This window comes from Oncorhynchus mykiss, chromosome 7, assembly GCF_057628025.1.
Source record: "Oncorhynchus mykiss isolate SJ-2025 chromosome 7, ASM5762802v1, whole genome shotgun sequence".
Lineage (NCBI taxonomy): Eukaryota > Metazoa > Chordata > Actinopteri > Salmoniformes > Salmonidae > Oncorhynchus > Oncorhynchus mykiss.
In genome coordinates, this window is record NC_143028.1 from 63488349 (window position 1) to 63501923 (window position 13575).

Below are 13575 nucleotides of genomic sequence, written 5' to 3' on the forward strand. Positions count from 1 at the left end.
CTGATGGATAGCAGACTGAACTAGATTTGTATCTAGGATTTTGCCTGTGCTTAGCTCCAATCTGTTTATTCTTATCCTGAAAAACTCCCCAGTCCGCAGTAAAAACCGTGCGCACAAAATTTGAGATAAATAAGATTTTTGTGCATATGGAACATTTCTGGGATCTTTAATTTCAGTTCATGAAACCAACATGTTCATATTTTTGTTCAGTGTAGCTTTCTGCAACCCATGGAAACAACTTTGCAGACTACCACAACATGTAAAATCCCCAAAAGTCTCTAAGAAAGCTGCACTGCTCTGTCAACATAGCTCGGTGCTTATTATCGGATGTATTAGATCATGAAATCTGCCTTTTAGGATATAATGTTAATGATATTTTATACAAAGACCCCACTGAACTATTCAGAACATGAAGAATCATATGTGTCTTGGTAAAATGCATTTTATAATATAAGGAAATTCAATTATCACCACCAAAGCACATTTTCACCCACTCTGGGCAGAGTGGGTGAACACCCCAAATAATGTTCTCTACTTGTACAGTACTAAGTATAGCCCAGTGGAGAGAGTGTGTGTGTGTGTGTGTGTGTGTGTGTGTCTCGGGCAGGGATCTCTAACCCTGTTCTTGGAGAGCGACCCTAATCTAGTGCACCTGGCTGATATGCTGAATCAGGTTAGTTACAACTGGGGTTGGAGCAAAAATCTACAAGAGGGTAGCTCTCCAGGAACAGGGTTGGAGAGCCCTGGTCTAGGGCCTACTGTAGTGTACCTGTGATGTCGGTCCCTCTGTCCTCCTCAGAGTCATTGTCTCCCAGCAGCCTCCTGTCCGGGTCCTGACGGACCTCTGGTACGTAGAAATCTCCCTGGCGAGCCAGAGGACTCATGTAGTGGATCAGGTCATCTCTGTAGATCTCCAGGCATGGGTGTGCACACAACTTCCTCTCCTGGGGGGAGAGAGGGAGAGGGGGCGAGGGGAAGGGGAGGAAGAGAGACAGAAGGAAGTGAGAAACATTGTGTCTTTTATACTGATAACAAGTTCAAACAGGTACCATTAATACAGGTAACGAGTGGAGGACAGAGGAGCCTCTTAAAGAAGAAGTTACAGGTCTGTGAGAGACAGAAATGTTGCTTGTTTGTACGTGACCAAATACTTATTTTCCACCATAATTTGCAAATAAATTCATTATAAATCCTACAATGTGACTTTCTGCATTTTTTAAAATCATTTTGTCTGTCATAGAACTTGCACAATTGGTGGCTGACTAAATACTTTTTTTGCCCCACTGTATTCACTGCTCAAAAAAAATAAAGGGAACACTTAAACAACACAATGTAACTCCAAGTCAAATCACACTTCTGTGAAATCAAACTGTCCACTTAGGAAGCAACACTGATTGACAACAAATTTAACATGCTGTTGTGCAAATGGATTAGACAACAGCTGGAAATTATAGGCAATTAGCAAGACACCCCCAATAAAGGAGTGGTTCTGCAGGTGATAACCACAGACCACTTCTCCGTTCCTATGCTTCCTGGCTGATGTTTTGGTCACTTTTGAATGCTAGCGGTGCTTTCACTCTATGGGTAGCATGAGCCGGAGTCTACAACCCACACAAGTGGCTCAGGTAGTGCAGCTCATCCAGGATGGCACATCAATGCGAGCTGTGGCAAGAAGGTTTGCTGTGTCTGTCAGCGTAGTGTCCAGAGCATGGAGGTGCTACCAGGAGACAGGCCAGTACATCAGGAGACGTGGAGGAGGCCGTAGGAGGGCAACAACCCAGCAGCAGGACCGCTACCCCCGCCTTTGTGCAAGGAGGAGCAGGAGGAGAACTGCCAGAGCCCTGCAAAATTACCTCCAGCAGGCCACAAATGTGCATGTGACTGCTCAAACGGTCAGAAACAGACTCCATGAGGGTGGTATGAGGGCCCGATGTCCACAGGTGGGGGTTGTGCTTACAGCCCAACACCGTGCAGGACGTTTTTCATTTGCCTGAGAACACCAAGATTGGCAAATTCGCCACTGGCGCCCTGTGCTCTTCACAGATGAAAGCAGGTTCACACTGAGCACATGTGACAGACGTGACAGTCTGGAGACGCCGTGGAGAACGTTCTGCTGCCTGCAACATCCTCCAGCATGACCGGTTTGGCAGTGGGTCAGTCATGGTGTGGGGTGGCATTTCTTTGGGGGGCCGCACAGCCCTCCATGTGCTCGCCAGAGGTAGACTGACTGCCATTAGGTACCAAGATGAGATCCTCAGACCCCTTGTGAGACCATATGCTGGTGCGGTTGGCCCTGGGTTCCTCCTAATGCAAGACAATGCTAGACCTCATGTGGCTGGAGTGTGTCAGCAGTTCCTGCAAGAGGAAGGCATTGATGCTATGGACTGGCCCGCCCGTTCCCCAGACCTGAATCCAATTGAGCACATCTGGGACATCATGTCTCGCTCCATCCACCAATGCCACGTTACACCAGACTGTCCAGGAGTTGGTGGATGCTTTAGTCCAGGTCTGGGAGGAGATCCCTCAGGAGACCATCGGCCACCTCATCAGGAGCATGCCCAGGCATTGTAGGGAGGTCATACAGGCACGTGGAGGCCACACACAATACTCGGCCTCATTTTGACTTGTTTTAAGGACATTACATCGAAGTTGGATCAGCCTGTAGTGTGGTTTTCCACTTTCATTTTGAGTGACTCTAAATCCAGACCATTTAAACTCAGTTTTTACAATTCCTGACATTTAATCCTAGTAAAATTCCCTGTTTTAGGACAGTTAGAATCACCAGTTTATTTTAAGAATGTGAAATGTCAGAATAATAGTAGAGAGAATGATTTATTTCAGCCTTTATTTATTTCATCACATTCCCAGTGGATCAGAAGTTTAAATACACTCAATTAGTATTTGGTAGCATTGCCTTTAAATTGTTTAACTTGGGTCAAAAGTTTCGGGTAGCCTTCCACAAGCCTACCACAATAAGTTGGGTTAATTTTGGCCCATTCCTCCTGACAGAGCTGGTGTAACTGAGTCAAGTTTGTAGGCCTCCTTGCTCGCACAAACTTTTTCAGTTCTGCCCACACATTTTCTATAGGATTGAGGTCAGGGCTTTGTGATGGCCACTCCAATACCTTAAATGTGTTGTCCTTAAGCCATTTTTCCACAACTTTGGAAATATGCTTGGGGTCATTGTCCATTTGGAAGACCCATTTGCGACCAAGCATTAACTTCCGTACTGATTTCTTGAGATGTGTGTGTCTGTAGATCTCCAGGTGTGTCTGTAGGTCTCCTTTCTTGAGACAAATGCCATACGTTGCTGCTACAATTTGTTTTTTTATCCTGCTGCTCAGCCACTTACGCCTGATTTTATGCATAACTACCTCATCTATCACTGATATAATTATTGATATTGATCTTGTACATCGTGTCAATATAAAGAAAATAATATATAGTATCTATTTCTGACATTGCTACTATGCAAGTAACCATTTGGCTGTACCGTTTACACCTTCTGAGACCCATCCACTTAGCAATATGTGGCTGGGGTTTATAGCATTTCTTTCACATGACCCATCAATTTAGGCAAGTGTGTCTGGGTAAGCGTCATCTAATTTTTATATCGGGACACTTTCTGTTTACCTGGAATTTGTCCTTATTGTAGGCTACTACTTTCACCACTTTTAGTCTTAATCTTTATAACACTACTCACTGTTTAGCACATGACCTCACATGGGAATCCTTGAAGAGATGGGTGGGGCTGGCTTAAGAGGGTGTGAACATTGCTGAATGGGGCTGAGTCACTGGCTTACTGGGGCTCTCTCATGCCGTCGCTGGAAGGGGTGCGTCACCTGAGTGGGTTGATTTACTGATGTGGTCATCCCCCCCCCTTGGGTTGTGCCGGGGCGGAGGTCTTATTGGGCTATACTCAGCCTTGTCTCAGGATGGTAAGTTGGTGGTTGAAGATATCCCTCTCGTGTTGTGGGGGCTGTGCTTTGGCAAAGTGGGTGGGGTTATATCCTTCCTGTTTGGCCCTGTCCGGGGGTGTCCTTGGATGGGGCCACAGTGTCTCCTGACGTTACACCCCTAATATTGAGGTGTCACACTGACCGGGGCTGTTTACTTGTGGGGCACCAGCGCGCGCATTGATTCAACTCATGGGCAAAATGTGGCAATAAGTTGGAAGCAATGTGGCAATATAAGTTGGAAACTATTCCCCTACAATTGTTTTTGCTACTGTTAAGGAGAGATGTCCATTCCCATATGGGCTACTACACAATTGCTAAAAAAATTATTTACATGTATTTGGTCACCCCTTTGCTGCTATAACAGCCTCCAGTCTTCCGAGAAGCCTTTCCACTAGATTTTGGAACATTGCTGTGGGGACTTGTTTCTAATCAGCCACAAGAGCATTAGTCAGGACGTGCACTGATGTTGGGAGATTAGGCCTGGCTTGCAGTCAGCTTTCCAATTCAGGGATCTGTGTGGGATGCGTGTCCACTGCTCCAAAGTCCAATGGTGGCGAGGTTTGCACCACTCCAGCCGACGCTTGGCATTGCACATGGTGATCTTAGGCTTGTGTGCTGGGCCATGGAAACCCATTTTATGAATCTCCCAATGAGCAGTTATTGGGCTGACGATGCTTCCAGAGGGAGTTTGGAACTCGGTAGTTAGTGTTGCTACCGAGGACAGACAATTGTTACGCGCTATGCACTTCAGCATTTGGCGGTCCTGCTCTGTGAGCTTGTGTGGCCTACCACTTCGTGGCTGAGCCGTTATTGCTCCTAGACGTTTCCACTTCATAATAACAGCACTTACAGTTGACTGGGGAAGCTATAGCAGGGCAGAAATTTGACAAACTGACTTGTTGGAAAGGTGGCATCCAATGAAGGTGCCACATTGAAAGTCACTGTGGCATGTGATAGTACGTTTTTTGATTCTCTAAAAAACATATTGTTTTAATTAACTGAATTCCATCTGGTTATTGGGACAGACAAACACCATTTGGACATGCGGGACAAATATAATAAGACCAACTACAATCCACACGGAACCAACGCTCTCCAACATATACAGTGCCTTGCGAAAGTATTCGGCCCCCTTGAACTTTGCGACCTTTTGCCACATTTCAGGCTTCAAACATAAAGATATAAAACTGTATTTTTTTGTGAAGAATCAACAACAAGTGGGACACCATCATGAAGTGGAACGACATTTATTGGATATTTCAAACTTTTTTAACAAATCAAAAACTGAAAAATTGGGCGTGCAAAATTATTCAGCCCCCGTAAGTTAATACTTTGTAGCGCCACCTTTTGCTGCGATTACAGCTGTAAGTCGCTTGGTATGTCTCTATCAGTTTTGCATATCGAGAGACTGAATTTTTTTCCCATTCCTCCTTGCAAAACAGCTCGAGCTCAGTGAGGTTGGATGGAGAGCATTTGTGAACAGCAGTTTTCAGTTCTTTCCACAGATTCTCGATTGGATTCAGGTCTGGACTTTGACTTGGCCATTCTAACACCTGGATATGTTTATTTTTGAACCATTCCATTGTAGATTTTGCTTTATGTTTTGGATCATTGTCTTGTTGGAAGACAAATCTCCGTCCCAGTCTCAGGTCTTTTGCAGACTCCATCAGGTTTTCTTCCAGAATGGTCCTGTATTTGGCTCCATCCATCTTCCCATCAATTTGAACCATCTTCCCTGTCCCTGCTGAAGAAAAGCAGGCCCAAACCATGATGCTGCCACCACCATGTTTGACACTTTTACGCCAAACATAACGTTTTGCATTGTTGCCAAAAAGTTCAATTTTGGTTTCATCTGACCAGAGCACCTTCTTCCACATGTTTGGTGTGTCTCCCAGGTGGCTTGTGGCAAACTTTAAACAACACTTTTAATGGATATCTTTAAGAAATGGCTTTCTTCTTGCCACTCTTCCATAAAGGCCAGATTTGTGCAATATACGACTGATTGTTGTCCTATGGACAGAGTCTCCCACCTCAGCTGTAGATCTCTGCAGTTCATCCAGAGTGATCATGGGCCTCTTGGCTGCATCTCTGATCAGTCTTCTCCTTGAATGAGCTGAAAGTTTAGAGGGATGGCCAGGTCTTGGTAGATTTGCAGTGGTCTGATACTCCTTCCATTTCAATATTATCGCTTGCACAGTGCTCCTTAGGATGTTTAAAGCTTGGGAAATCTTTTTGTATCCAAATCCGGCTTTAAACTTCTTCACAACAGTATCTCGGACCTGCCTGGTGTGTTCCTTGTTCTTCATGATGCTCTCTGCGCTTTTAACGGATCTCTGAGACTATCACAGTGCAGGTGCATTTATACGGAGACTTGATTACACACAGGTGGATTGTATTTATCATCATTAGTCATTTAGGTCAACATTGGATCATTCAGAGATCCTCACTGAACTTCTGGAGAGAGTTTGCTGCACTGAAAGTAAAGGTGGCTGAATAATTTTGCACGCCCAATTTTTCAGTTTTTGATTTGTTAAAAAAGTTTGAAATATCTAATAAATGTCGTTCCACTTCATGATTGTGTCCCACTTGTTGTTGATTCTTCACAAAAAAATACAGTTTTATATCTTTATGTTTGAAGCCTGAAATGTGGCAAAAGGTCGCAAAGTTCAAGGGGGGCCGAATACTTTCGCAAGGCACTGTAGGCCTACTCTCTGATTATAAACTTATTGAAGCCTGACAAGCACATAATTCAAAAGCAAATGAGTACACCTTCTACTCAAACAGGCATAATACATTCTCCTGAATCGATTTTAGATTTTATAAAACTCTATTTTCTAAAATTAAGAAAATCTAAATTCGCATGTCCGATCTCAACGCCTACTACTGCCAACTACACATTTCAGAATCTCCTAAAAGCCACAAGATGGTGTTTCAACATTTCATTACAAAAAAATCCAGTGATCAATTTGAAATGTAATTTAATGAATTAAAATTGATTGATAAAAATTCAGCCGATGACCCTCAGATTTTAAAGGGATGACACCAAAGGTTTTATTAAAATAATGCAACTACATTTGCATCTGGGTTGAATAAATCACAATTATATAAGATATCATAATTGGAAATGTTAACTGCGTTGGAGCATTCTCAACAAACACTTTTTTGGGCCAACAAGCTATGCAGTAATGATGTTATATGTTATGTAATGATGCAGCTGTTATAGAAACTATTGAAATCAGGGGAATTACTATCAGAAAAAAATAAAAATAAATAAATAATAATAATAATAATAATAATCAAATATACTCACACACTATACACCTCTGTACACCTCTGATTGAAAATCCCACACCAAGCCAGATCAACTCCTTTTTAAAATAATTAAGAATTCCTCTTTTCTCAAAAGAAGAAGCCGCCTTGCCGGGAGCCCACAACTCAAAAGATCATTGAATAGCATGAACAAAGGCAAATCACCTGGATGATGCTTTCATCAGAAACAACAACTCCTCAGGCTTAGGTTTCATCTATTTGATAGACTAGAATGGTCATATCTCTGGTCTGTCATGGAACATACGGGAATTGGCTCAAATTTCATTAATACGATTAAAATGCTATATGCCAATCACTCAGACATAGTTATAACAGTCAATAATGTGCTCTGTTCCGTTCAGAATCACTAGAAGCAGCAGACAAGTAGGGATGGGCACGCTTATTCGAATAACCAAACTGACATTGGTATTCGAATAGGCCTACTTGCAAAAACTATAATCTTAGGCATATTTTTATTTATTTTTTTCTCTTTTTTTTGAGGGTGGATCAGCTTAATATTGTGGAAAGAATGTTGCTTCCAATGTAATTGTCTGCATCATTTCCAATCCCCCATTTTTTTGGGGTAAATATATATATCCATACAAGCATGCATACATACATACATACATACACATACCTATATAGACATACATACTTTTAAAAATAATATACCTTTATTATTATTCCCTGCAAACCCTTCCGCCGATCCCCCAATTGGAGTAAACTAAAACACTTCTGCTTCTACCTTCAATCCATACATCTTATACATCTTATACACATTCTACAGACACAGCCTACTTTACAATAGTTCTCACTTATTTGTTCTTAGTCCTTCTTAGTCCTTCCTCTATTTCTGATTTCTATTTGTAACTATGCTATTTCACAAAAGCTCCGAACCTATATACAGTGCCTTGCGAAAGTATTCGGCCCCCTTGAACTTTGCGACCTTTTGCCACATTTCAGGCTTCAAACATAAAGATATAAAACTGTCTTTTTTTGTGAAGAATCAACAACAAGTGGGACACAATCATGAAGTGGAACGACATTTATTGGATATTTCAAAACTTTTTGTATACTTCCACTGGTATGCCATCCAGCCCTGGAGTTTTCCCATCCTTAAAGGCCCCAATTGCCTCAAGCAGTTCCTCCTCTGTAATTTGGCCTTCACATGAGTCTTTCTGTACAGATATTAATTTTAAATTATTATTAGGAAAAAAAATCCATACAATTAGTTTCAATTAGTGGAGATGGAGGAGTCTGAAATGAAAACATATTCCCAAAGTACTTTACTTCCTCCTTCAAAATATCATCCGGTGAATCATGCGTGACTCCATCATTTGTAACAAGTTTTAATAAAAAAAATTTGGTCGCATTTCTATATTGAAGATTGAAAAATTATTTGGTGCATTTTTCTCCATATTCCATCCAGTTCGCTTTATTTTTATAATATATTACACTGGATCTTTCTTGAATAAGTTCCTCCATTTCTTTTTGTTTTTCTTCTAACTTATCTTAGGCCTATTTTAAAAATGAAAAAGTTTGTTTCAAATAAATAAAATGATCTACAATGCCTTCAGAAAACATTCACACCCCTTGACTTTTTCCACATGTTGTGGTGTTACAGCCTGAATTGAAATGTATTTCATTTTGTCACTGGCCTACACACAATACCATATAATTTCATAGTAGAATTATGTTTTTTGAGAATTTTACAAATTAATTACAATTGAAATACTAAAATGTCTTGAGTCAATAAGAATTAAATCCCTTAACAAGTCACATGATTTGCATGGACGCACTCTGTGCACAATAATAGTGTTCAAAATGATTTTTAAATGACTACCTCATCTCTGTAACCCATACGATTAATTATCTATAAGGTCCCTCAGTCGAGCAGTGAATTTCAAACACAGATTCAACCACAAGGACCAGGGAGGTTTTCCAATGCCTCACAAAGATGGGTCAAAATAAAAAAGCAGACCTTGAATATCCCTTTGAGCATGATGAAGTTATTAATTACACTTTGGATGGTGTATCAATACACCCAGTCATTACAAAGATACAGCCGTCCTTCCTAACTCAGTTAACAGAAAGGAGGAAACCAGTTCAGTAATTTACCCATGAGGCCAATAGTGGCTTTAAAACAGTTAGAGTTGTATTTTTTATTTTACCTTTATTTAACCAGGTAGGCCAGTTGAGAACAAGTTCTCATTTACAACTGTGACCTGGCCAAGATAAAGCAAAGCAGTGCGACAAAAACAACACAGAGTTACACATAAACAAACGTAGTCAATAACAGTGTGATAAAACGGATGGCACTGATAGATGTGGTCATGTGGTCATCCTGTCTGGGTTGGCGCCCCCCCCCCCCCCCTTGGGTTGTGCCATGGCAGAGGTCTTTGTGGGCTATACTCAGCCTTGTCTCAGGATGGTAAGTTGGTGGTTGAAGATATCCCTCTAGTGGTGTGGGGGCTGTGCTTTGGCAAAGTGGGTGGGGTTATATCCTTCCTGTTTGGCCCTGTCCGGGGGTGTCCTCGGAGTGGGCCACAGTGTCTCCTGACCCCTCCTGTCTCAGCCTCCAGTATTTATGCTGCAGTAGTTTATGTGTCGGGGGGCTAGGGTCAGTTTGTTATATCTGGAGTACTTCTCCTGTCCTATTCGAATCTAAGTGTGCGTTCTCTAATTCTCTCCTTCTCTTTTTCTCTCTCTCGGAGGACCTGAGCCCTAGGACCATGCCCCAGGACTACCTGACATGATGACTCCTTGCTGTCCCCAGTCCACCTGGCTGTGCTGCTGCTCCAGTTTCAACTGTTCTGCCTTATTATTATTCGACCATGCTGATCATTTATGAACATTTGAACATCTTGGCCATGTTCTGTTATAATCTCCACCCGGCACAGCCAGAAGAGGACTGGCCATCCCACATATGCTCTCTCTAATTCTCTCTTTCTTTCTCTCTCTCGGAGGACCTGAGCCCTAGGACCATGCCCCAGGAATACCTGACATGATGACTCCTTGCTGTCCCCAGTCCACCTGACTGTGCTGCTGCTCCAGTTTCAACTATTCTGCCTTATTATTATTCGACCATGCTGGTCATTTATGAACATTTGAACATCTTGACCATGTTTTGTTATAATCTCCACCCGGCACAGCCAGAAGAGGACTGGCCACCCCACATAGCCTGGTTCCTCTCTAGGTTTCTTCCTAGGTTTTGGCCTTTCTAGGGAGTTTTTCCTAGCCACCGTGCTTCTTCACCTGCATTGCTTGCTGTTTGGGGTTTTAGGCTGGGTTTCTGTACAGCACTTTGAGATATCAGCTGATGTACGAAGGGCTATATAAAATTAATTTGATTGATTGATTGATAGATTACAGCCAGTTTGCATGGCACTGTGTAATTGCCTATTATTCTGTCCGAGAACAAAAAAAGTATCAGAATATGAGATAATAATAAATGGTAATTAAAAGATTAACCTGTGAAGTTTCACAGTTGCACTAATTCAAGTTAAAGTGGTTAAGGAAGAGAGGTGGAGAAGAAAGAAGGAAAGGAAGAGGAGAGGTTTAACTGTTAGGGAAGGGGTGTGAGTGGTTAGTCCTGGTCTGTCTCCAGGGGGTTTGTCGTCGTGACTGAGTTTAGACCAACAGCTGCTGCAGGTATACAGCTATTTCAGCCTCATCCCTAAATCCCCCACAGAGAATACACAGCCTCAGGCTCTCATCATCCGCAGGTACACACAGATATTACCAAAAGGTAGGTTTGTACACACAGATATTACCAAGAGGTAGGTTTACACACACACAACCAAGAGGTAGGTTTACACACACACACAACCAGGAGATAGGTTTACACACACAAAACCAAGAGGTAGGTTTACACACACAAAACCAAGAGGTAGGTTTACACACACAAAACCAAGAGGTAGGTTTACACACACAAAACCAAGAGGTAGGTTTACACAAACAAAACCAAGAGGTAGGTTTACACACACAAAACCAAGAGGTAGGTTTACACACACACACACACACACACACACACACACACACACACACACACAACCAAGAGGTAGGTTCACACACACACACAACCAAAAGGTAGGCTTACACACACACACACACACACACACACAACCAAGAGGTAGGTTCATACACACACACACACACACACACACACGTATTACCAAGAAGTAGGTGTGCACACACACTTATTACTAAGAGGTAGGTTTACACACACACACACACACACACACACACACACACACACACACACACACTTATTACCAAGAGGTAGGTTTACACACACTTATTACCAAGATGTAGGTTTGCACACACACTTATTACCAAGAGGTAGGTTTGCACACACACTTATTACCAAGAGGTAAGTTTACACACACACTTATTACCAAGAGGTAGGTTTACACACACACTTATTACCAAGAGGTAGGTTTACACACACACACGTATTACCAAGAGGTAGGTTTACACACACACACACACACTTATTACCAAGAGGTAGGTTTACACACACATATTACCAAGATGTCGGTTTGCACACACACTTATTACCAAGAGGTAGGTTTACACACACACACTTATTACCAAGAGGTAGGTTTACACACACACACTTATTACCAAGAGGTAGGTTTACACACACACACTTATTACCAAGAGGTAGGTTTACACACACACACACACACACACACACACACACACACACACACACTACTGAGAGGTAGGTTTACACACACACTTACTACCAAGAGGTAGGCCTACACACACACACTTACTACCAAGAGGTAGGCCTACACACACACTTATTACTAAGAGGTAGGCCTACACACACACTTATTACTAAGAGGTAGGTTTACACACACACTTATTACTAAGAGGTAGGTTTACACACACATGCATCACTAAGAGGTAGGCCTACACACACAGTAGGGATGTGACCAACTACTAGAGATGGAGTGAAGGTACGCTAATTTAGTGATAATCAAGTATGATCTCCATGATGACCCATAAGATAAGATGAGAACGTTAAATGCCATGGAAAACTCCCAGTGGACTCTCAGTCACATCTCCCCTATGATATCTCCCATGGGGTGGTAGGGGGTGAGAGACAGATAGGCAGTTTAGAGAAGAGATGTTTCTGAGAGAGACAGCGAGGATGGAGGATAGGCTAGATAGATGATAAGGACGGGGCAGCAGCATCCTCCCTCTCCTCCTCTCCTCTCCAGGTTCCAGGTTCCTGGGGCAGAACAGCTGCAGAGAGAAAGAACATATACACCACATCCACATTTCCCTTCAGATAAATACATGAAAATGTACTGCAGTTTATATTTAGATAGGTATAAAAAGGTCCCTGTGAGACTTCTGGTGAGGCACGTTGTCACGTTCGTCATAACGAGGAGACCAAGGCGCAGCGTGATATGAATACATTCTTCTTTATTGAACGAAGAACACTAAACAAACTAACAAAACAAATGTGAAGCTATAAACAACTAGTGCTGACATGCAACTACACAGACAACAACCCACATAACCAAAATGGGAAATGGCAACCTAAATAGGATCCCCAATCAGAGACAACAATAAACAGCTGTCTCTGATTGGGAACCAATTCAGGCCACCATAGACCTACATATACCTAGACATATCCCAAACCCCATAGATATACAAAAAACCCTAGACAAGACAAAAACACACATACCACCCGTGTCACACCCTGACCTAACTAAAATAATAAAGAAAACAAAGATAACTAAGGTCAAGGCGTGACAGTGCCCCCCACCCCCCAAAGGTGTGGACTCCTTAAACCTATATGGGAGGGTCTGGGTGGGCATCTAACCTTGTGGCGGCTCTGGTTCTGGACACCGCCCCCCTTCTTGACCCTGAGTCCGCTCTTGTAGCACTGACCGGTGGATCATCGTCGGAGGCTCTGGACTGAGGATCCTCGCCATAGGCCCCGGGCTGGGGGCCCTCGCTGCGTGGATCATCGGCGGATGTTTTGGACTGGGCACCGTCGCTGGAGACCCCGGGATGGGGACCATCGCTGGAGACCCCGGGCTGGGACCGTCGCTGGAGGCCCCGGGCTGGGACCGTCGCTGGAGGCCCCGGGCTGGGGACCGTCGTTGGAGGCCCCGGACTGTGGCCTGTCATTGGAGGTTCCGGACTCTCGACTGGGTACTGTCGTCGGACGCTCTCGACTGGGTACTGTCGTCGGACGCTCTCGACTGGGTACTGTCGTCGGACGCTCTCGACTGGGTACTGTCGTCGGACGCTCTCGACTGGGTACTGACGCCGGACGCTCTGG

The 13575-nt window shown here is 43.2% G+C and overlaps 1 protein-coding gene across 1 annotated transcript in view; it reads right to left on the minus strand.

The window, feature by feature from the left end:
- The window catches only part of LOC110528351 (testis expressed 264, ER-phagy receptor), an 87266-nt gene that overhangs the window by 22149 nt on the left and 51542 nt on the right, over positions 1-13575 (minus strand). Inside the window, exon 3 of the mRNA XM_021610362.3 lies at positions 770-944. Coding sequence (XP_021466037.1) covers positions 770-944 — 175 coding nt within the window. The remainder of the gene's footprint in view (positions 1-769; positions 945-13575) is intronic.